Source organism: Bufo bufo, chromosome 4 (genome assembly GCF_905171765.1).
Source record: "Bufo bufo chromosome 4, aBufBuf1.1, whole genome shotgun sequence".
Taxonomy (NCBI): Eukaryota; Metazoa; Chordata; class Amphibia; order Anura; family Bufonidae; genus Bufo; species Bufo bufo.
In genome coordinates this window covers 595,607,623-595,633,707 of record NC_053392.1, presented here as the reverse complement: position 1 = coordinate 595,633,707, position 26,085 = coordinate 595,607,623, and the positions used below count along the sequence as shown (strand labels likewise).

The following is a 26,085-nucleotide window of genomic DNA, read 5'->3' as shown; positions in this document are numbered from 1 at the left end:
GTTTAGCTTTTTCTGAATAGTTACCATGGCTGCCAGGACACTAAAGTCCTGTTTGCCATGGTAAAGTGTAGTGGGGAGCGGGGGAGCAGTATACTTACCGTCCGTGCGGCTCCCGGGGCGCTTCAGAGTGACGTCAGGGCGCCCCACACGCATGGATGACATGATCGCATGGATCATGTCATCCATGCGCATGGGGCGCCCTGACGTCATTCTGGAGCGCCCCGGGAGCCGCACGGACGGTAATACTGCTCCCCCGCTCCCCACTACTACTATGGCAACCAGGACTTTAATAGCGTCCTGGGTGCCATAGTAATACTGAACGCATTTTGAAGACGGATCCGTCTTCAAATGCTTTCAGTTCACTTGCGGTGTTACGGATCCGGCGGGCACTTCCGGCAAATGGAGTACACGACGGATCCGGACAACGCAAGTGTGAAAGAGGCCTTATCTGTTTTCTATCATTGAGCCAGTTACTTACCCACATACAGACGTTTTCTCCCAGTCCGAGCATTCTCATTTTATATACTAACCTTTTATGTGGTACAGTGTCAAATGCTTTAGAGAAGTCCAGATATACGAAATCCATTGATTTGCCGCTGTCAAGTCTAGAACTTGCCTCCTCATAGGAACTGATTAAATTAGTTTGGCATGACCGATCCCTCACGAAGCCATGCTGATATGACATTATTTGCTTATTTCCGTTGAGATTCTCTAAGATAGCATCTCTCAGAAAACCTTCAAACAGTTTACCCACAACAAATGTTAAACTTACCGGCCTATAGTTTCCAGACTCTGTTTTTGGACCCTTTTTGAATATTGGCACCACATTTGCCATGCGCCAATTCTGTTGGACATTCCCTGTCAGTATAAAGTCCACAAATATCAGAAATAAGGGTCTGGCTATAACATTACTTAATTCCCTTAGGATACGGGGGTGTATACCATCTGGTCCTGGCGATTTGTCTATTACTTCTTCCTGGGTCAGACAGGAATTCATCTGCTTTATACACCAATCAATGATTGTCTTTTAAAGTACATTTAAATTTTTTATTTCCTTTACTTTTACAGCTCACAACAACATGATTAAAAAAATAAAAAAAGTGCAGCGGGAGCAGCGCGAAAGAATGCAGAATTTCAGGGCGCTGCAGATGCAAAAGATAAGGGAGCTGGAGCTCCAATTGTCACACCAGCTGACCCTAATGGAGGAGGCCAACCAAAAGGCCCTTGATGAACTTCTCCAAGAGCTGAAAAAAAAGAGACATTTACCATAATTTTTTTCATTAGTTTTTTTTGGGCTTCTGTTATTTATGTTATTAATATTTTTTTTTATTTAAAGATTTTTATTAAACTTTATTGTTCTATAAAATTTGTTGTGTTTTGTTTTATTGTAGCCAATGGGGTTACAGTACGGAAAATTTAGTCTGGGCCAAAGTAATAATTCATTATCATTACATACAGCAGCCGCAGTTACATGGAAACAGGGTAATAGACATGGCGCCGCTTATGGTCGCACCACTTATTCACTATGACTATTTTCTTGTGCCGGTGGTCATGTGTGTGCCACAATTCAAACCGAATACTGCGGACTGTGGCGCTCTTAGCAGCACGCGTGACGGGACCAGGTCCAATCATAGACCTTGTACAACATGCATACATGTAATCCAAAACTATTAAAATACAAGTATTAGTAATTAATGTGATCGTGTCATCAAAATAAAAAAAAAATTATGGCTATAAATGGTAAATATTTGATTTTAGGTTACCGTTATAACATTACATTGTACTTAAATTGTATGTGTGTGGGGTATGAGCAATGGGGTATTGGCCAATGGCCACCTGAGGAGAGGTGTACCTGTGTAGTGAGGTGACGGTACGGTATGGGGTGTACAGCTGGTTCGCCTCCACGTGATGCACCCTGGGTTATGGTAATGAACCAGCGAATACTGAAATACTGGAGGTCAATCATTACTTCTCATAAACTGTGTGTGAGTGAGGAGGTGGGGGGGGACGTGGAGGAGGTGGGGGGGGACGTGAAGGAGGAGGGTTTAAGGTGGTGGAGTGTTTAAGGGGGGAGGGGGGTTGGTGTGGGTTTTATAGCGTGGGATATACAGTGTAAAAATAACAAACAAAGAATTCCCTCAGAGGAGTTGCTACGCCGCTATTTACCATAAATTTAAATTTTTAACGGTCACATGGACCAGGCGTATTTTTTGCAGCTCCTCTGACTAGTAATATTAAAACTCAATTTTATTGCAGTTTAAAAAAAAAAAAAAAAACATATTACTTGGGAGCATGTTTAAAACTTAGGAGTTGACAGATTCAGGGTCGATTGCCAAATCTACTTGTACACTTCTAGTGCCTCTTGTACCTAGATATTCCTAGTGTTTTATATCATCTGGTAATGGATAATCTCTTACTCCAGAGAATTGTTAATGGGCCCCCTGACTAACTCCTGCCTAAAACTCTAAACCTGTGTCCCCACATGTTTCGCCGAGCCTGTCGGCGTCTTCAGGGGAAACTAAACAGTTTAGTTTCCCCTGAAGACGCCGACAGGCTCGGCGAAACATGTAGGGACACAGGTTTAGAGTTTTAGGCAGGAGTTAGTCAGGGGGCCCATTAACAATTCTCTGGAGTAAGAGATTATCCATTACCAGATGATATAAAACACTAGGAATATCTAGGTACAAGAGGCACTAGAAGTGTACAAGTAGATTTGGCAATCGACCCTGAATCTGTCAACTCCTAAGTTTTAAACATGCTCCCAAGTAATATGTTGTTGTTTTTTTTAAATTGCAATAAAATTGAGTTTTAATATTACTATTCAGAGGATATACAGTGTAGCACGTAAATAGAGGTGATATGTGCATATGAGAGATATTTGTCTGCTATCCATGCATACATGTTACAGAGATTGTAGTGTGATGTAACCACTATAATTTGTGCCATAATCATTTACCACTTCACACCCAATGACGTAGCTATACTTCATCCAGCAGAATAATTAAACATGGATCAATCCTTATGCGGGCGCCGTGGCCACCTGCTTTGTGTGGCTGCATACACCCACGGCTAATGTCCGTGACCGTCGGTAATTCCGATGGTGGCCATTTAACCCATAAGATGTAGTGGTCACTTGTTAACTATAACCATACAAGCAATACGAATCTTTTAGCAATAGTGTTGGATTCGAAATGCAACTAATATTTTATTGCATTGCAATTCCAGCTTTGGAGATTTTGCTATAGGTGGTATTGGTAGAATTAACTAATAAAACAAATATAGTACTGTATGTCAGAATAGTGCATTATAAAAGTTGGATTCGCAATGTGGTTAATAATAATAGCAAATATTATCGCATTGTGATTACAAATTAGCACTGCTAGATTCAATATTAGTTAAGTTCGTTAATTCTAGAAAGCTGAGCTGACCCATTCCATTAGAGACCCAGCAGCAGCCTCAAGTTGAAATCGCGATGCGATTAATATAACTTGAATTAATCGCATCGCGATTTCAACTTAGACCTGGTTTACTATGGTTGGCTTGGTAGAATTAGCGAAGATGAGGAATATGACGAATGTATTCGTCATATTCCTCAAAACGAAGTTAACGAAATATTCTCCATCTTTGTTTTTGCTCCATATTCGTCAACTTCGATAATTCTAGCAATCAAATAGGAAGGTTGACTATAGAGACTATATGTGTTTAATTCGCTATGCGATTATATTACTTTGCTTTATTTTTTAAATAAATAGAATAATTATAATAATTATCAAGTCTAATTATTTTATTTATTTAAAAAAAAGCAAAGTAATATAATCTCATAGCGAATTAAACACATATAGTCTCTATAGTCAACCTTCCAATTTGATTGCTAGAATTATCGAAGTTGACGAATATGGAGCAAAAACGAAGATGGAGAATATTTTGTTAACTTCGTTTTGAGGAATATGACTAATACATTCAGCATATTCCTCATCTTCGCTAATTCTACCGAGCCAACCATAGTAAACCAGGTCTAAGTTGAAATCGCAATGCGATTAATTCAAGTTATATTAATCGCATTGCGATTTCAACGTAATTCTCAAATCCGACAGTACATTCTAGTATTGAGACGTTCCCATGGTGATTGGGACGCTCCATGAGCACAGAAGTCGGCAGAAGCGGCAACGGGCACTGACTGGAGCAGCCAGGAATCCTAAGGACAGATAAGAACTACTTTTGGGAAGAGGGAAAGAAAAAAATATAACAAAAAAAAATAAGAATATTCGAAATAGCGAATTTATAGCACTATATCCGAAATATTCGCGAAGTGCCAATATTCGCTAAAAAAAAATTGATATTCGAATATTCGCGCTCAACACTAATCAGGAAGCCAGCGGAGTTCTGCAAGAGCAAACTGGGCAGGATAGAGGAGATGACTCCTTTTACTCTCCTCATCTAGCGGTACGCCCCAGTGACTCCTGTTTGATGACATCAGGTACATTTTAAAAGTGGGATTTTCCTACAAACAACCTGATTGGTTTTGTTGAATATGACAATTTACTAAAAGTTGGCAGCTTGAACAGTGGGGACATAGGCCACTTCTAGTGGCAGGTTCCCTTTAATGGATTTTTAATAACTGCTGCCCTTTATTTACATCGAAACAGTTATAAACCATTTTCACTGGAATAATAAAAGTTAAGTTCATGCAAACCAACATTCAGAGAAGAATTACTACTGGATGCAGTCTATAGGTGGCTGAAATATTCATTACACAATTTCCCCCTACCTGATTGGGTGTGAAACCCAGGACACCACCGGTGTAGGATTTATGTCTACAACCCCGATAACACACGGTGTAAGGAAGAATGTGAATTCAACAAATTACTTGAATGTGGACATGACAGCTTCACCAATCTCTGGACTCATGGATTATTCAATTTTGTAATGTTTGTTCATTTTTTGGCCCCTTGTTTGAGTTTTATTTATCTTTGTTTAGTGGAGGACCTCATTAAAGGACTGCATCTGGTATTCTAAGTTGATAATATGATGGTGATAGCGGAGGTGGACATCGTGCTTGCTCCTCCTTCTTCCCTCCCTTTTCATGGGATGGTGGGGGAGTGATCATCTGTCTTTTCTCTGCTGTCCCCTTTCCCTTATTGGGGTCACCATTTTATGTTGATAACAGTGGACTGATGATGTCCCGAGATTTGTGATAAGGATTCATGACACGCGATCTGTGCGCCGGATTCCTCTTCCCCTAACTGGGAGTGAGGGTCCCTCTGACTCATCTCGTGGGGACCTCCTCTCCCAGGGGATATTCATCTGCGTTCCAGCAGAAAAAAAACTAAAATCACAATTTTAATAATATACGTATAAAAAGGTCCCGGGTGGACCTCCAATACCAAAACAAACAAAAAAATACAAAGTGAATTACTGATAGATTGCATCCGGATACTTGACAATGCTCCTGGGGTAGGGGAATAAATTGTCCCTATATTTACCCCTATCCTAAAACCTCAGCCCAGGGAGGACCCCTGATGTGGAGACCCCCTGTCCACGTTCCTAGGCTATTATTGTCCCTACGGGGACATGTACCAGTTTGTTCTGGATTACCCCAGGTATGAGGCAAGGATAATGAGGTACCAAAGGTACAACAATTACTGGATGCTAAAGACAAAGTGCACATACAGATAATCAGGGTTGACCATATAGTCAAACACCTAGAAAAACCTAGTCAATGCTGTGGGATCATCAGGAGGTAAAAGATAACAATAATACCAGCGGTCTATGCCATACTAATGTAACACAATATATACTGGATCGTAGCCAGGTTACATAGCAAGATAATCGCTCTACATGTAGTTTATATAGGGGAAGCCGTTCTAAGACCAATCCACTTAAAGTGTAGCACCGTTCCAGATCAGCCACAACCACAGATGTCATGTGTGGCTATAATGTCGGTGCTGCGGTCACATGTCCTGGAGGCCAAACAAAGGTGTATTCCACATCCTGTTGGGCAAAGATAGTCATATACCGATATCAGTACGGTGTCCAACAGTGATATACATTGAATTCACTATGATATAGTGCACACTCACAGTTAGAAGGTATGATACACCCCAACCAGACAGCGTTCCTGTCGTCCCACTGTGAAAAGTCTTGATAAGACCCACACTAGGATTAAAGGACAGGGTCACCACATATACATAAAAAAGCGTACATCAATCCATTCAAAGTATGTAATCGATCCAACTTACATCTTACAGACCTCCCTGCGATTAACGCTCCCCCTGGTAAGCGATCTAGTGACATACTGCAGGTGTATTTAAAGCGCTACCAATTAGCGCCACCGAGACCATTGGTGGACAGCAGGGCTTCCGGGATGACGTATATTCCCGGTATTGGAACGCACATCCGGTATGCAGACACCCCCCAGTTCTGGTCTTTGGAACGCATATGCGTTCCAAGAAGTGATTTCCGGTCCGCGGGAGACTGGTTCCGGTCCCTGGAACGCATCATGCTCCAAATCATCCATCCGGTACGCAGAAACCCCCAGTTCCGGTCTTTGGAGTGCATTGCGTTCCAAATCATACATACGGTATGCAGAAACCCCCAGTCACATGTCCCGATCACATGACCCATACATTGGTAAGCCACAGATACAGCTCCTGTTGTCTGCATACTTCGTGCCACATGCTTTTAATGAGGATATGATGTCATGTGGAGAGATGCAGTCACTGATCAAACCCCAATTATTTAGGCGCAGATCAACATGGTATCACAAGCATGGTGTCTAGATACAAGCATAAAGAATTTAGTGGATGTAGAGTAGCTTTACCAGCATCTTATGTTAGACCACTATGTCAGGGATGTGTGGATAAAAAAAAATTCTGGAAGAGTCACAATCTTTATCCAAAAGTATTAAGGCTTTGGTGAGATCACAAGTTAAATCATCTCTTAAGTCCCTGAAACGAAATCGCCACAGTCACCAGAAAGGGCCGGTTACAGTAGAAAGACTGATTCTGAAAACTCCGGGGAGGAGGATGATTTAATTTCCAGCCACAATATCTCAGATGATTTTTCGTATTCAGAGGAGGAAATACCAGGGAGGGCCCCGTTTCCGGCTGAAGATACTAAACTTTTATTAAAGCCTGTTAAAGCTGCCATGCAGTTAGAGTACTTAAAACAGCCTAAATCAATAGCTGACCAAGTTTTTGATGGACTAGGCCCTAAACATCTGAGTATTTTCAGTGCATAAAAATATGGAAGCTCTTAATAGAAAAGAGTGTATAAATCCTGATAAGAATTTTTTTATACCAACTACAGTCAAGAGAGAGTATTCCTGTGAAGAATCTGTATCTGAGGTATGGGATAGGGCCCCCACAGTGGATGCGTCAGTTGCTAAGAAGATCTGGGATGCCTGGGAGATCCGTTGGATAAAAAAGCTGACATTTATCTTAAAAGAACTTGGGAATCAGCATCCACTAGTCTTGGGCCTGCTATTGCCGCCTCCTGGGATTCTAGTTCTTTAAGGTTATGGTTAGATCAGCTTGAGTCTCATATTAAGGACAAGACTCCTAGAGAAGAATTACTTTCTTCTCTTCCTACCTTCCTTAAAGCAGCTGATCTCCTAGCAGATGCATCCACTGATGCAGTGCGGTTTTCTGCTAGAGCTGCGGCCATGTCGAATGCTGCCAGCCGCGCTATCTGCTTAAAGTTGTGGAAAGGAGACCCAGGGCTCTAAGGCTAGACTTTGTGCAGTCCCCTTTTAGAAAACAAAGGGGCAGGCAAGGTGATAAAAGAGAGAGATTTCCTAAAAGATCTGGCGTTTTTTTGTTCAAACCCCAAGAAAGTAAAACTAAAGACAAACAGCAATGACGCCAGAAGTCAGGTGGGAGGAAGGTTGTCGCAGTTTTTTACATTTCCCAGAACAAATGGATTCTAGAGGTTATAAAACATGGGTATTGGATAGAATTCCTTTCTCGTCCACTCAACTGTTCAAACGATATGCCCCAAGGATCTCTAAAAAAGGGAAACGTTATGGCTCTATTAAGCAAAGGGGCGATTTGCCCAGTTTCCAAAAGAGAAGTAGGGGAAGGGTTTCTATTTCCCTCTTTTCGTAATAAGAAAGCCAAATGGATCATTCAGAGTAATACTAAATCTGAAGAGACTAAGCGAATCCCTAACTTACAAGAAATTCTGTATGGAAACAATAAAGTCAACGACAAATTTAGTCTTCCAGAATTGTTGGATGGTGAGCTTTGGATCTCGAAGACGCTTACTATCACATTTCGATTCATACCTCGTCCCAGAAATTCTTTAGAACAGCAATTTGGATAGGAGGGAAGTTGTTACATCTTCAGTACAGGGTGCTCCCCTTTGGCATATCTCAGGCTCCAACAGTTTTTACAAAGGTGGTAGCAGAGATAGCGGCCTCTGTAAGACTAAGAGGTATAACTTTAGTACCTTATCTAAACGATTTTCTGTTAATTTCCCATTCAAAGGAAGGGTTGGAGAGAGATAGATCTTCTATGTTCCACCTTAGGAGATTTGGGTTGGAAAATAAATTTGGAAAAATCAAACCTTGTTCCCTCTCAGATTTGTGGGTATTTAGGAATCCAGTTGGACTCCTGTCAACATAAGAATTTCCTTCCCCTCATAAAGAGGGAATCAATCAGGGAGCAGATTTTTTTTCAGTTTTTCACTCCTACGTGTGTACTTTCAGAGAAACAATGGCTGTGTTGGGTCATATGACGTCCACTATGCCAGCAGTAACATATGCACAGATTCAGTCCAGAGAGATGCAGGAGGATATTCTGAGATCCCGGGACGGCCAGGTGTTCCCTTGTATGGTGGACAATACCAAAGAATCTGTCAGCAGGAGTCCCATGGTCTTTCAAAGATTAGATAGTGGTTACCAAAGACCCCAGTCCCTGGGGTTGGGGACCTCACTCTCAGAACAAGTACTGGCAAGGGAGGTGGGACTTAAACTCAAGGATAGCCTCCTCCAACTTCAAGGAACTAAAAGCGGTAAATATGGCCTTTGAATTAGCAGTGCCAGAGGAAAGGAGCAAGAAAATAATTTTTTTATTCAGACAATTCAACAATAGTGGTCTACATAAATCATCAGGGGGGAACAAAAGTTCCACATCTTTTGCTTTTGTCCCAAGAGATTTTTCATATAGTGGAAGAAAGAATACTTTTCCTTTCAGCAGTCCATCTAAAGGGAAAGGAAAACTTGATAGCAGATTTTCTAAGTCATACATCCATCAAGGAGAGGGAATGGTGTCTGAACAAGGACATCTTTTTGGATATAGTCTAAAAATACGGTCTTCCTACAGTAGATCTGGTTGCTTCCTTCCAGAGCCAAAAGAAATGTGAAAAGGTTCTTCTCTCTCAATCCGTTGGACAGTCCTCTTGCAATAGATGGGTTAGAATGTTGGTGCAAAAAACCCAATCCCGGATAAGCGGTGGACTCCTAATTATTTAATTATATGAGTACTCAGAGAGAATAACTGATACACACGCGCAATGCCATGTACCAAGTTTCTCTAAACTTTATTGACAGAAAGCAGAGATTATAAGGCAAATTTCTGGATCATTTCCAAAGTGGGAGACATAATTAAGCACTTACATCATAACTCGCAATCTGAAATAAGCATTTCTTGGCTACACGCCTGAAGCGTCCCCTTAATCTTAAATATGGGTGTTCGTCACAGACTTGTCCTTTTAATAATTATACAAATTCCTTTAAGGTACAAAACTGGAGGTGCTACTAACTAGGAGCGACCTTAAAGTCACGGTAGTCTCACACAGAGAAATTCACAGATTCTACACACAAAGGTTTTTAAGGCTTATAACATAAAATGGCTGCACAAGGCACAACATGGAGTCTCAACCCTCACAATTCACCCATTTTCAGATATTCACTCATCGCAGGTAACAGATACACATACTTCAGCTGGACATTCCCCTTGCTGCTGGTTTCTGCATATATCTGTATCTGCGTGAGGAATCATCTCAACATGTCTTATAATCTCTCCTTTTTCAATCCCTGTTACACATTTTATTCAAGCACACCAATGTGAGCTTAATTACAATGTAAATGAGTGCAACAATCAACAAAATCTGTATTATCCCTTGTACTATGCCCATACTCGAACAGTTCTATTTTTCAGTGCAGTAATATTGGCTTGCCACCAGTGGCCTCAACCCACCCTGTGATAGGGAGGGGAAATGCTGTAGAATTGAGGTTAAGGCTATCATCTCCTGGCCTCCTGATCCATAAGAAGTCTTTGCAGTTCATGTTAACTAATTCTGATCACGGTACTGGAATGACCAGATAAGGCATAGTCTTTGAACTCACAGGACTGTGAGTGCAGATCCAACAGTTTTTATAATTGTCCGCATTTGTCATGTTTTTCAACATAACCTGATGATGCCTAATAAGGGCATTGTCCCAGTCACTTTTCAGGTTCACATACAGAGTGTGAATGTTCAGGGCCAGGGTTAGCAGTACAAGAATCCTCATGCTTAGGGTTAAGCACTTTCTTACAATGTGAAGCGTGAATCCAGTTAGGCTTTTCTTCCACCTTTACAGAGGTTGCAGTTTTCAGCAAAACTTGGAAGGGACCATCAAATCTGGGCTCAAGGGTTTTTCTCACGTGCCTCTTTATCACCACCCAATCTCTAGGTTCAAGAATGTGTATATCCTCTAGGTTCAAGAATGTGTATATCCTCTACTAAATCAGGGTCTGGAATGAAAGCAAACACTTGTTTATAAGTGTGAACTAACCTTTCAGTAAGGGCCTTCATGTAACTGACTATACTATCAGTCTGCAACTGCAACTGTTGAGGAAAATGCAGTCCTAGCCTTGGGGCACTGCCAAACAATACCTCAAATGGGGATAACCCTGTCTTCTTGTTTGGAGTGGTTCTTATGGACTATAAGGCTAGAGGCATGGCCTTCTGTATTTTCAATGTGCCATTCAGGCACTCAACTCAACCACTGCTGGGGATGGTATGCTGTATGGAAGGCTTGGGTCACCCCTAATGCTTGCATAACCTCTCTCATCACTTCACCTGTAAAGTGGGAACCTCTATCTGACTCAATAACTTCAGGAACACCATACCTGCATATCAGTTCACTGACCAGTTTCTTTGCGGTGTTCTTTGCATTTGCCTTAGACATAGGGTAAGCTTCAGGCCACCCTGAAAAGAGATCAACACACAAGAACAAACTCATACACTTCTTTCTTTGGTAGTTGTATATAGTGTATCTGCAGTCTCTGAAACTGGTAAAATAGCCTAGAGGTGTGCTTGCTTGGAGTCTTCAACACTTGGCCGGGGTTGTTCAATGCACAGACCATACATCCTTGTACAAATCAAGCGGCTACTGCAGAAAACCCTGGAGAAATCCACGCTTCGTTTACCACACTTACCATGGCACCTTTCGACAGATGTGTAGGCCCATGGGCCTCCTGAGCCATAGCTGGGTACAGAGGGCGTGGAAGGCAGATTTCTGTTTTTGTTTCTCCATAGTCCATGGTCATCTGGCCCAGCCCCTTGTTTAGTCTATAGTTCTTTTTCCTCAGGTGGGGCCTGCTTAGACAATTTGATCAGAGTGTCTTTGGATATATTCACAGATTGTAAGGCTCTTACCAGGGTGGCATCAGCATTTAGTAGACGGAGTACAGCTAGCTTGGCTGCCTTATCAGCTCTTTCATTGCCTTTTACCTCTGCCGTGGTACACCTTCTGTGAGCCTTTACTTTCACAATAGCAACTTCTTCTGGCAACAGTAAAGAGTTCATTAGTTCAAGCACAGAGTCTTTGTTTTTAATGGGCTGACCTGCAGAAGTCAAAAACTCTCTAGCCCGCCATATGGGTCCATAGTCATGTTCAAAATCATACCAGGAGTCTGTGTAGATGTTCACCTTCTTCCCTTCGGCCACTTTACACACCTCAGTGAGTGCCTTCAACTCTGCCTCCTGTGCAGACATGTGCGGAGGGAGTGGTTCAGCAACGGCTACCTCATGCCGTGTGACCACTGCATATCCAGTGTGGAACCAACCATCTTCTCCCATAAACCTGCTTCCATCTACAAAATACTCAACATCAGGGTTATCAAGAGGTTTTTTATGCACATGAGAAAATCAAGAAGTTTCTTGTTGCATCAACTGTATACAATCATGAGGATCATTTTCAGCTAAATCAGACAAAAGGCTATCTGTGCTACCCTCCCCCATTTCTGAATCTGTAATTGGTAACAAAGTAGCAGGAGAAAGCAGAGATTATAAGGCAAATTTCTGGACCATTTCCAAAGTGGGAGACATATTTAAGCACTTACATCATAACTCACAATCTGAAATAAGGATTTCTTGGCTATACCCTTAAGCGTCCCCTTAATCTTAAATGTGGGTGTTCGTCATGGACTTGTCCTTTTAATAATTGTACAAATTCCTTTAAGGTACAAAACTGGAGGGGCTACTAACTAGGAGCGACCTTGAAGTCATGGTAGTCTCACACACGGAAATTCACAGATTCTACACACAAAGGTTTTTAAGGCTTATAACATAAAATGGCTGTACAAGGCACAACATGGATTCTCAACCCTCACAAGCGTAAGACTGGAGTCGGGAGCTGGGCTATGCCTCCCTTCCCCCTTTTTACAGTCCAGTTCCTTTTAAAAGTCCCTGTCGGGATTCGAACCCATGACCAGCCACATCCCAGGCGGTAGCCCTGCTTACTAGGCTACCGTCCTCTCTGGACATTCCTCTCTGGACATTCCTCTCTGGACATTCCTCTCTGGACATTCCTCCCTGAAGCCTATTAGTTAACCTCAGTCTTGCCTAGCCTTGCTCATTACCCTTGATTCCCCACACCTGGTACTTCCCTATATAGTCCAGCCCCTTGCACTCCAGTTTGCGGATTATTGAGCTCCTGAGCCTTGATCAAGCTTCTCCTCATCTGTTGCTCCTGCTACTGCTGGAAGTCCACTGCTGACCAGGAATTGCCTACCGACTACTCTTCTGCCTTATCCCTACCTACTGAACTGCTGCCACCGTTGCCATCCGGATTGTCTGACCACGCTTACTGCCGCCTGCCCTGACTCACCGCCTGCCTACCGACTACTCTTCTGCCTTATCCCTACCTACTGAACTGCTACCACCGTTGCCATCCGGATTGTCTGACCACGCTTACTACCTGCCTGCGGTCCTTGCCACTGGGCTCCACTCCTACCTCCAGCCAGCGGTCCTCTGACTCAGGTGAGCCTGTAGGACTGTTACAGTCCCGGATGTGCCAAAAGTTCTAGATTTTTTACATGCAGGTCTAGACAAAAATCTAAAAGCACACAGGCTGCGGCTCTGAGTTATTTCTTTGACACTAAGTTAGCAGAACATCTGTGGATTAAACGATTCCTGTCTGCAGCTTCTAAATTGCATCTCTCATTAAGACCCTTATGTCATCTTTGGGATCTAAACACTGTCCTTTCGGCTTTATCTCAAGAGCCGTTTGAACCGGTTAATAATATCTCCAATAAGATTGCTTACCTTCGAGATGGCTTTTCTGATTGTAGTTACTTCAGCTAGAAGGCTCTCGGAAATTCAAGCTTTCTCAGCTTTCCCCCCCTTACACTACTGTGTTGGAGGATAAAATAATTATTAGGCCCATTCCATCTTTCCAGCCTAAAATAGTCTCAGATATCCATAGGAATCAGGATGTGGTGTTGCCATCTTTTTGCCCAAATCCTGCTAATCTGTTAGAGAAAAAATTCCACTGTCTGGATGTCAGAAGATGTTTGTTATGTTACTTAGATTCCTCGGCATCCTGGAGAATAGATGAGAATCTATTAATACAATTCCAAGGTAGATTCAAGGGTTACAAGGCTTATACTAGTTCCATTGCTAGATGGGTCAAAATGCCATTTCCCTTGCCTCTTCTTCTTGAACTTGTCTCCCCCAACTGGGTTTAGGCCATAATCAACAAGAGCAGTTGCTGCCTCTTGGACGGAAAAGACGGATGCTTCACTGGCCCAAATCTAGAGTTTTCCTCAACTTTTTTAGACATAATAGGCTGCATCTAAAATAAGATGCAGCCTTCAGGAGGAAAGTACTACAGGCTGATCTGCCCCCCTTCCCCCCAAAAAAAAAAAAAAAAAAAAGTTTAACTTATAGTTTATTTCTGCATAGGTGAGGGAAAAACAATTACTCTTACCGGTAATTGTTTTTCTTGAAACCCATGACAGCACCCTGAGATTTCCCACCCTTAACTTAATTTAATCTTTAAAAGAAAAAAGAAGGGGAAAATTTGCCAGTTGGGCAAATAGATGCATGATATTGAATAGGGAACTGGTTTCCTTTTTTGTTTTGTCTCTCTTTTCTTATTTCAAGCCTATTCTTTGGCGGTTGGCACACCTACGAAGGTTTGGTTATTATAATCCCAGAGGTGTGTTGGAGGCATGAACCATTTTATCTCTTCAGGTTTCCTGTCCTGGATGGGAGGAGATAGTCGCATGGGTGCTGTCATGGGTTTCAAGAAAAACAATTACCGGTAAGAGTAATTTTTGTTTTCCACCTATGTATTGTATTGGAAAATGGGAAAAAAATTATTTGTGGGGTAAAACAAGAAAGAAAAACAACAGAATTCCACCAAGGTTTTGGGGGTTTTGACATCAGTGTTCCAAGTGCACTAAAAATGACCTGATGTTCTTATTCTGTGGCTCAATACAATTGCGGCAATACCAAACTTGTATAGTTTTTCTTTTAATTTCTTTAAAAAAAAAAAAAACCTTTAGAATTTTTTTTTCTCTGCATTACCATATTCTTCCAGCCATAATTATTTTTATATTTTGGTCTATAGAGCTGTATGAGGGCTTGTAGTTTTTATTGGTACCTTTTTTGTGGTATGTATGACTTAAATTTTATAAAAAAAAAAATTGGGGGGGGGGGGGGGGGGGGGATTCGCAGAACAGAGGCACCAAAAACAGATCTTGATCAAACTGCAGTGTTTTATTCACAGAAGCAGGTTTAACAGCTCAGTAAGCAACTTCACCTTAGTTGAAAGTCCTGGTGTTCATTCACACCATGCTGCAGTTTCTGCATAAAGAGTCCAAGTCCAGGCGTGTGTTCACACTTGCCAACAGGTCCATGCCAAAGTTTTTTTTGTGTCATAACATTTTTATTGATGTTTTGTATACAAACCTATAGTCATAAAATATAACAGCATGTGTCAATAGACTTTTGGTGCATGTAAGATTATACATTTTTGACAGAATAACCATGTCTATTACATTGTACATTGATTACTATTCGTTAATTCAATAGCAACTTTCCCATATCCCTCCCGCCTCTCACATCCCTTACCCCCCCCCCCTCCCCCCGTGTGGTCACCCTCCCATCATGGACAAAAATATTCCATCATATTTATCGCCATGATAACACTCTAGTCAATACCCCAGCTCGTGTGACCTATACCTTTAGCCTCCAAACCCTCTAATGATCATTCCATTCCATATATGCGTTAATCACTGAGATAACTTTCCAGGTCCAGCCAAACACACCTGCCATTGCTTCTTAAATTTCTGTACATTGCCTCTTTTGATATAAATACCACTCTCCAAGGATATCATATGGTTAACCGCATTTATCCACTCTAATTCAGTTGGAGGGGTTGCTTGAATCCAAAGTTTAGCAATGGATTTGCGAGCAACATAGAGTAATTTAGTAATCGCTAATTTACAATCAGTGGAAATGTACAGGTCTTCTACATATCCAAGGAATCCCACCAGTGGAATCTTCGGTAACGTAACCTCATAACTTTCTTCTATGTTCTGATATACTACAGTCCAAAAATGTTCTAGTTCCTTGCTGGACCAGAACATATGGTTGCCTGGTAAAGACTGCCTGGTAAAGACCTGTGTCACTCATGTCATGTGTGATGTGTTTTTCTTCAGGGACCCTTTGGACCTGGGATTTAAATATTAAGGTTCAAGTAGCCAACTGGCTAATGGATTCCCGTTTCAGGTCTATTTTAAAACATAACGTTTACTTCTTAATTTAAGATATACGGGAAGACAAAAAAAGAGAAAAGAGTGTCTTAAAAATAAAGTGCGTTTGTGCTCTGCGGCGCTGGGGTATATGATTACTTTTGAATGTTGTTGCTTGTGTTTGCAGTCACTTTTCCTTTATTTTTCTATTTGCCTATCCTCCAGTCACTTTTCCTTTATTTTTCTATTTGCCTATCCTTAGGGGTCAGATACTCCTCTATTTTAATGCTCTGGTTTTTATCTATTGGTATGACGAGATCTCTGCTCTCTATCAACCATATACCAGAGTCTACGAGTGTACTTCTCTGATGCCTTAAATCTATCCCTTTCTTTCTAGTAAAGGACTAGGATTAGCTCCCCCTTGCCGTCTGTGTCAGCGTGCTTAGTGCCTCATTAAGCACCTTAATGTGTGATGTGTCATTCCATTAATTATGCCATACATACGTGTACAGATACTGGTCCAGGCAGCAGGCCAGCAGACACATTATTATTGCCACATCATGTGTCACAGACTCTCATGCCACTCTGACTGTACTGTACAGCCATTCAGACAGTTCCACTTCCTTTAGAAAAGCGAGCCTGCAGTGGACACCAGCGACAAGGGACTTACTTACAGATAGTCTAGAGGTGACCGTGACTCAGGTGAGTAACCGAACCATTACTGAGTGTCTAGACTAGTGATGGTGGTGGTGATGGACTGGGTGTCTCCTCTGTGACGTGGCCGCCTTTGCAAGTTGAGGAACTTGAGGGCCGAGGCAGAATGTGGCACAGAGGCAGGCAGCGTACCAGTGGCGTTGCTAGGGCTGGTGTCACCCGGTGCGGTAGAAAATGGTGTCAATTTTTTAGCCATATATGGGGGCTATGGTGGTGCTACTGCCATAAGGGGGCATCCGTTAGCTCAGCAGACCCCCCCTAGCAGTCAGAGCCTGGTCTCGGGAGGGGCACTTCCAGATTATTTTCTGTCCGCCGCCACAAAACAATGGTGCTTATAGAACAGACTACAAAGTGTAGCTGTATACTGTATATTGTGGGGCACAGTGTATGCTATATGTGTATAACAAACATATTTCATATGAAAACTTACAATTACTTGGCTTGGCCCTTGGGGATCTCGGATGCCACTTCCACATTTTGGCCGGGGGCTCGGCGGAGCTGATGTTGTGCTTTATCCTAATGAGAGAGATTTCATAATAAGGATTTGGGGAAGGGGCAGAGGGATAGCAGAGCAGGGAGAGGCTGGTGCTGCTACTAGGGGGTCTTACCATAGGGGAGTAATAAAGCCCATCATAATGATCCCCCCCCCCCCCCAGTAGAAATAATTTTCCTTTTAATGTGACAGTGCAAAAAATACCCCCTTGTAATGCCCCCAGTTGAGCTAATGCCCCCATAATGTCCCAGTATAAAATACCTCTATATAGTGCCCCCAGTAAATTCCCCCATAGTGCTCCTCTCCCCCCTTCCTGCTAGTGCCCCCCATAATGTACCAGTATAAAATGCCCCATGTAATGGAACGCCTAGCACCCCGACCGGGTACCTCCATTGATAAATGCTCCCAGTGCCTCCCGGGGACTCCAAGCACTCCGCTCGACACCGATACCACCACAGGAACCAGGAACAGCTCTTACAAGAGCTAGGAGTAATAGCCAGGGGAGTATACAAGTATAGCAATCCCCACACACATGAGACGAGGCTCTATGTTGAGTGTAAAACAGGAACGCTTTATTAAGGGCTACCCGCCTGTATTTATGCAGGTCCCCATCTGGTGTACACGCCCCTAGGGGACCAGAAGGAAGACTGTGACACAGGACAGATACGTAGCACTCAGGATACACAGACGCAACACATCCCCACAATGCATCATGGTTTCCTCCTCTCTGCCCTGGAGACACCCGAGGAGTAATTCAATTATCTCTCAGGACAAAGGGAAATCGCCAATACACATGTGGATACAACAGGACAGAAATCACCACCCAAACACACAATGTCACACCCTCACAGCAAACACAGACATTTAACATATTCCCAGATAGCTCAAGTCTGAGTGCATATCATTAGGTGAATGGCACTCAGAATATACAAATACAATAAAATTTGCTATCTGGGTACCCTCACATAACAAAATACAATTGCAAAGACAGATTTAAGCTGTGCGGCCGGTCTGTCTGCTCCTTTAAAGTCAGTATGGGCCATAATCCCGAGGCAAGAGGCTGGTAGCCAGGCCCCTCCGAAACCCAGTGGCGAGGTTGGTTTCGCCACACATCTCCCCCTCCCAGGGAAGACTAACCAGATACCTGACCTCACGCCGGTCGGTACCTGAGTTAGTCTGGCAGCCCACCCACAACCAAATACTGGACCTGTTGAATTTGGTAGCCTGTCTCTGTCCAGTAAGTCCACCAAGGTTATATTGGTAGCTGGTACTCCCGGTCTCTGTGTTGCTCCCTGGCTTGGAGTGGAGGTTGCTTTGTGGGCAGGGATCAGCGGTACTCTGCCCTGGTGCCAGCGTTACCATGGAAGAAGCCTGGTTGGAGCCTGGTTGTTGGAGGGGGAGACCGACTGTCTCCCCTTTGGATACCCAGCTCTGCTGCTGGAGGGGGAGACCGACTGTCCCTACCCCCTGTGCTGTAAGTGCAGAGACCACGGTCCCATTTGCACTGTTGTGGGGCTTACTGTCTCCCCCTGGTGCGTTAAGCTGCCGCTGGGGAGAGGGGGTAAAGAGTTCCTCTCCCATACATACTTCCAGCCGCTGTGGAGGGCGACCGACCGTCTCCGCTCCCAATACAGTGTCCTGCTGCTGGGGAAAGGAGACTGGGCTCTCTATTTCTTGCTGGACACTCTGCCGCTGGGGGACAGGACCGACTGTCTCTGCCCCCTGTAACTCAGCCTGCCGCTGGGGAATGGAGACTGGGCTCCCAATTCCCTGCATATCACACTGCCACTGGGGAATGGAGACTGGGCTCCCAATTCCTTGTACATCACACGGCCGCTGGGGAATGGAGACTGGGCTCCCAATTCCCAATAACTCGCATTGCCGCTGGGGGACAGGACCGACTGTCTCTGCCCCCTGTAACTCAGCCTGCCGCTGGGGAATGGAGACTGGGCTCCGAATTCCCTGCATATCACACTGCCACTGGGTAATGGAGACTGGGCTCCCAATTCCCTGTACATCACACGGCCGCTGGGGAATGGAGACTGGGCTCCCAATTCTCAATAACTTGCATTGCCGCTGGGGGACAGGACCGACTGTCTCTGCCCCCTGTAACTCAGCCTGCCGCTGGGGAATGGAGACTGGGCTCCCAATTCCCTGCATATCACACAGCCGCTGGGGGATGGAGACTGGGCTCCCAATTCCCTGCATTTCACACTGCACTGGGGAATGGAGACTGGGCTCCCAATTCCCTGCATATCACACGGCCGCTGGGGAATGGAGACTGGGCTCCCAATTCCCTGCAGGAGCAGTGGAGAGACCTCGGTCCCATCTCCACCGGCCACCTGGGGTTCTTCCCAGTAAACATCCACAATATCCTCCCAGCTGAAGGGCTCTGGACCTGGGTCTGACTTCTTGCTGTCCTGCTGAGCCTTCCCAATGGAGTGGAAGAGATCTCGGTAGTCCTGCTCCAGTTCCCACTCAAGGGTTGCTAGGTGAGCCAGGTCTTTCTCTACCTCATGTGGGTCATTCCAATCCTGCCTAGCCTCCCTCTCGTAGAAAATGTCCTGAAGTCTGGACTGTGCAGGGCTCCCGAAGTCAGGCTCTGCAAAGGACTCCCATAACAAGCCAGGACCATCAAACTCCTCTCCCTCTGGCTTGTCATGCTCAGCTGTCCAGGGTATATACTGTGCCATATACCACCAGAGCGTCTGGTAGGCATCCTCCAGCCATAGCTCCTGCCATACCCGGTGCTCTAGTTCCTTCACCCATTCCTCCAGGGGCTGCTCTCCCAGGAAGGGCATCCGCAGGGCCACTTGCTTCTGCAATCGCTGCTCTTCACTGGGGAGACTCTCACCTCGCTGGTATTGTACATTATCCAGGGCCTGGTACCAGATGCCTTTCCTTAATGCATCCCGGCCATCCAGGTCTTCCTCATGGTATGCCACTGCTGGTTCCATCCTGCTGCTGTCAGGGTCCCTGTACTGGGACATGCGTTGCCCTCAAATTGTAATTCCAGGGAATGATGTTTCTTTGTAGCTGTCCTTCTGGCTGTGGGAACGATCCCGCTGCTTGCCACCATGTAACGGAACGCCTAGCACCCCGACCGGGTACCTCCGTTGATAAATGCTCCCAGTGCCTCCCGAGGACTCCAAGCACTCTGCTCGACACCGATACCACCACAGGAACCAGGAACAGCTCTTACAAGAGCTAGGAGTAATAGCCAGGGGAGTATACAAGTATAGCAATCCCCACACACATGAGACGAGGCTCTATGTTGAGTGTAAAACAGGAACACTTTATTGAGGGCTACCCGCCCGTATTTATGTAGGTCCCCATCTGGTGTACACGCCCCTAGGGGACCAGAAGGAAGACTGTGACACAGAACAGATACGTAGCACTCAGGATACACAGACACAACACATCCCCACAATGCATCATGGTTTCCTCCTCTCTGCCCTGGAGACCCCCGAGGAGTAATTCGATTATCTCTCAGGACAAAGGGAAATCGCCAAAACGCATGTGGATACAACAGGACAGAAATCACCACCCAAACACACAATGTCACACCCCCACAGCAAACACAGACATTTAACATATTCCCAGATAGCTCAAGTCTGAGTGCATATCATTAGGTGAATGGCACTCAGAATATACAAATACAATAAAATTTGCTATCTGGGTACCCTCACATAACAAAATACAATTGCAAAGACAGATTTAAGCTGTGCGGCCGGTCTGTCTGCTCCTTTAAAGTCAGTATGGGCCATAATCCCGAGGCAAGAGGCTGGTAGCCAGGCCCCTCCGAAACCCAGTGGCGAGGTTGGTTTCGCCACACCCCATATATAGTGCCCCAGTAGATGCCCTCAGTGTCCGCCTCTGATAGGCTGCCGGCCTAGTGTCCCCCATAATGCCCCCCAATAATGTGCCAGTAAGTGTCCCCATAGATGCCCCCCCCATGTGCCAGTATCAAGAGCCTCTCTCCCCCCCATGTCCCAGTATCATAGTGCCATCTCCCCCCCCCCCCAAAAGTGCCAGTATCAAGTGCCTCTCTCCCCCCCCCCATGTTCCAGTATCATAGTCCAATCTCCCCCCCCCCCAAAAAAAAAGTGCCAGTATCAAGTGCCTCTCTCCTCCCACCCCATGTGCCAGTATGTATCAAGTGCCTCTCTCCTTCCCCCCAAGTGCCAGCATCATAGTGCCAACCCCCCCATTCATGTGCCAGTATCAGGTGCCAACCCCCCTCCCCCCCACATGTGCCAGTATCAGGTGCCTCCCCATGTGCCAGTATCATAGTGCCAACCCCCCTCCCCCCCATGTGCCAGTATCAGGTGCCAACCCCCCTCCCCCATGTGCAAGTATCAAGTGCCTCCCGCTCCCCCCATGGCAGTAACAGTCGGGTATTAATAAAAAAAAAAAACACTTATACTTACCTCCATGTCAGCGATGCGATGCAGCCTCTTCCTGTGTCCCGCCCTGTATGTCCATATATGGAGTCAGTGCTTGTGTATTCTAATTTAGCCTGTATTTCAGAAAAATTTCTGCCGGGATTCGAACCCACGACCTTCTGTATCAGAGGCAAAGCACTTACCCATACAGCCATAAGAGCTGCATTGCCACTGACTGAAAAAATATGAGACTTCTACTGGTATAGCTGGCTAAGTGTACATCTATACACATGACAGCTGCCCTAACACACCCAGCACTGCTATATCTCTATATGACAGCTGTCCCAGCACACTCAGCTCTGCTATATCTCTATATATGATAGCTGCCCCAGCACACCCAGCTCTGCTACATCTAATACACATGAAAGCTGCACCAGCACACTCAGCTCTACTATATCTCTATATATGACAGCTGCCCAAGCACACCCAGCTCTGCTACATCTATATATCTCTAAGTATTGCTATACAGTAGATAGATATATAGAGATATAGCAGAGCTGAGTGTGGTGGGGCAGCTGTCATGTGTATAGATGTAGCAGTGCTGGGTGTGTTTGGGCAGCTGTCATGTGTATAGATGTAGCAGAGCTGGGTTTGCTGGGGCAGCTGTCATATATAGAGATATAGCAGAGCTGAGTGTGCTGGGGCAGCTTTCATGTGTATAGATGTAGCAGAGCTGGGTGTGTTTGGGCAGCTGTCATGTGTATAGATGTAGCAAAGCTGGGTTTGCTGGGACAGCTGTCATATAGAGATATAGCAGTGCTGGATGTGTTAGGGCAGCTGTCATGTGTATAGATGTACACTTAGCCAGCTATAACAGTAGAAGTCTCATATTTTTTCATTCAGAGTCATTGCAGCTCTTTTGGCTGTGTGGGTAAATGCTTTGCCTCTGATACAGAAGGTTGTGGGTTCGAATCCCTGACACATCACTCCCTCTCCTGAGGACGGCAATACAAATGACTATGCCTGAGCGTACATACCGTAGGGACGCAAGGGCAGGCCCGGGTCAGAGGTCGGGAGAAGGAGCTAGCATGGCACTGGCCGGCAGACTCGGCAGTAAGTAATTGTAATTGACAAGACAAGTCCTTCACTAATGCAAGCAGCGAGCCACACGCCGCTCGCATAGACAACAAGTGAATGTGGGAGTCGGGAAACGGAGCTGCCCCGGGCCCCCAGGAGCAACTGGGCCCGGGGCAGCTGCCCCTTTTGCCCTGCGGCAAAGACGGCCCTGATTTCGTACAACCAGTTATTCCCAATAACTCTCATACCTTCTACCAAACTTTATGTATCAGAAGTATGGTAGGTAGTCCAGGGGATCTCAATCGAAATTTGTGCCTTTAGCGCGCCCATCAGAGATTTTTCAGATATCAGGGATTGTGCAATTAATCTTCTAGAATCTGAAGTAATACTTTCATCCTCTATCCCCTATACCTGTATATGTTGCAATTGCGCTGATATAAAATAAACCTATGGGTTAGGCAGGGCTATTCCTCCCTCTGTATTAGACAATTGCAACTTATAGTGCTATTCTGGAGGTCTTCTTTTTCCATATTAAATCTCTGAATATTCCATCTATTCTGCGGAATAGGTATTTTGGAACCCAAACTGGTGCATTGTGCAAGACATACAGTAATTGTGTCATTAAAATCATTTTGGCCAATTTGGCGCACCCCATTACTGAGAGAGGTAGTTTAGTCCAGGTGCTTACCTTCTGTTTAATTTTTTTCTAACAATGGATAGATATTGGAAATACAGTAATCCTGCATATTGCGTGTAACCCATATGCCCAGATATTTAAAGGTGTCTACACTCGGAATCGGGGTATTCTCTACCCATCTCTTGTCTTCTTGCGGGGACATCAGCATAATCGCTGATTTAGTTTAGCTAACCATGAATAGCTCCCAAATTGATCTATAATATCCATAACCCGACACACAGAGGTACTCACATCATCCGGAAACAGAAGTATGTCGTCAGCATATAATGCCAGTTTTTCCTATATCTCTGAGTATTTGAAGCCATGTACTTGAGGATCTTGCCTAATAAGCACAGCCAGTGGCTCTATAGCAATAGCGAGTAGTAGCGGTGACAGCGGGCACCCCTGTCGTGTCCCCCTTCCCAGTTCAAAACTGTCTGATAGTTCATTATTTACTCTAAGTTTGGCTCTAGGAGCCACATATAATAACTGAATCCATGACAGGAATATAGGTCCGTATCCCATATGCCTCAAGACAGCCCATAAGTACCCCCATTTGACACTGTCAAACGCTTTTGCAGCGTCGAGTGACATCACCGCTTTGCCTAGTGGACCTCCCGGAATTGCCTGCATGTTTAGGCACAGCAGTCTCAGATTTATGGCAGTGGATTTAGATGGTATGAACCCTGACTGATCCGGATGTATCACAGATGTAACTACCCCTGCCAATCTATTGGCCAGAACTTTTGCCAAGATTTTTACATCTGTTGTGAGCAGGGAAATAAGTCTATATGATTCTGGAAAATTTGGATCTTTTTCCGGCTTACGGAGGACTACAATAGTGGCTTCATATAGACAATCAGGTAGGCGCCCCCTCTCCAGTACCCTTTTAAATACCTCTAGCATTGCTGGTAGTAATTCCTCTCCCATGGCCTTAAACACCTCCACCGGTAACCCATCCGAACCAGGTGTTTTCTCATTTGCCATACTACTTAGAGCAGTTTGCAACTCCTCTAACGTAATAGGCACCTCCAGACCATCCCTCTCTTCCTCAGAGAGCACTTTTAGGCTTGCATGACTCAAATATCGCACCAATTCGTCATCCCTGTATCTACATTTTGTAGTATATAGTTCCTTATAAAACTGCTGAAACACTTTTAGAACGTCTGAGGTCTAAGTAACTACCGTCCCCGACATGGTTCGCATCTTAAGCACATATGATGACTGTTTGCGCCCTGGCTATTGTTGCCAACAAATGACCCACTTTCTCTCTCTCTCCTCAAAGTAACATTGCCTCATGAAAAAGCGCCTATTACCTGCTTGCTCCACACTATAGGCATTAAGTGCTTCCTGCGCCTCCTTCCAGTTCGCCAGTGACGATGGAGAGGGGTTTTGTACATGTAGCATCTCTTTCTCCGTTAGTCTGCGCCTAAGCTCTTCTCTCATGGCTCTAGTTTGTTTTTGGATCTTAGATATTTGTGCAATGAAGGTACCTCTCAGAAATGCCTTTAGTGCATCCCATATCACCCCTGTGTCGGCTGTTCCCTCGTTAATCCGTAGGAATTCCCTGACTTGCTCTCTGACCTCCCCCATATCCATTAGCTTTAGGCCTCGTTCACATCACCGTTTCTCCTATCCGTTCTCCGGCTCCGCTCAAAAATCATGTTCTGAGCGGACACCGAACGGACCCCATTATAGTCTATGGGGTCGTTACGCTCAGTTAGGTCTCAGTTATCTGCAGAATCCGTCCTTTCCGTTCTCCTGCTCCTCAACGGAGGCGGAGAACGGAAAGGAGAAACGGTGATGTGAACGAGGCCTTATCCAGAATGGGTTCAGTTTCCAACCTCCATACACCCGTCACCGCCCCCCCCCCCCCCCCATACACAGACCAACTGACAGGATAGAGTGATCTGAGATCACCCGAGGGGCATATGAGGCCTGTGTCACCCACGGTAACATTGCGTGATTGCCTAAAGGTCTATGCGTGAGAGAGAGGCATACGTCCCTGAGGCACAAGAGAAGCATCTTATTTCTGGATTCCTAGCCCTCAAAACATCCACTAAACCCAGTTCGGCTAAAAGTCTGCCAGGAGTTCTAGGGTCTCTCTTTTGCCCCTGCCTCTCAGGAAATTAATCCAATACATTGTTCGCAAAATTATTAAAGTCTCCAAGCAGCAGTATAGGCAAATGTGACAGTAACATAGTACATAAGGCCGAAAAAAGACATTTGTCCATCCAGTCCGGGACCTGTTATCCTGCAAGTTGATCCAGAGGAAGGCAAAAAAAAAACTGTGAGGTAGAAGCCAATTTTCCCCACTTTAGGGGAATAAAAAATTCCTTACCGACTCCAATCAGGCAATCAGAATAACTCCCTGGACCAACGACCCCTCTCTAGTAGCTATAGCCTGTAATATTATTACGCTCCAGAAATACGTCCAGGCCCCTCTTGAATTCCTTTATTGTACTCACCATCACCACCTCCTCAGGCAGAGAGTTCCATAGTCTCACTGCTCTTACCGTAAAGAATCCTCTTCTATGTTTGTGTACAAACCTTCTGTCCTCCAGACGCAGAGGATGTCCCCTCGTCACAGTCACAGTCCTGGGGATAAATAGATGATGGGATAGATCTCTGTACTGCCCCCTGATATATTTATACATAGTAATTAGATCTCCCCTCAGTCGTCTTTTTCCTAAAGTGAATAACTCTAATTATGATAATCTTTCAGGGTACTGTAGTTGCCCCATTCCAGTTATTACTTTAGGTGCCCTCCTC

General features: G+C 44.7%; 1 protein-coding gene across 14 annotated transcripts in view; it reads left to right on the top strand.

The window, feature by feature from the left end:
* LOC120999536 (zinc finger protein OZF-like) overlaps nucleotides 1-26,085 on the top strand; it is a 2,085,412-nt gene that overhangs the window by 1,911,700 nt on the left and 147,627 nt on the right. For 2 of the 14 annotated variants that reach the window (XM_040430499.1, XM_040430497.1), the window contains exon 11: nucleotides 1,069-1,286. The exons of the other annotated variants lie outside the window; for them this stretch is intronic. In XM_040430499.1, the coding sequence (XP_040286433.1) occupies nucleotides 1,069-1,271 (203 nt within the window). In that variant the 3' untranslated portion in view covers nucleotides 1,272-1,286. Of the gene's footprint in view, nucleotides 1-1,068; nucleotides 1,287-26,085 lie in introns of those variants that run through there. 14 annotated transcript variants of the gene reach the window in all.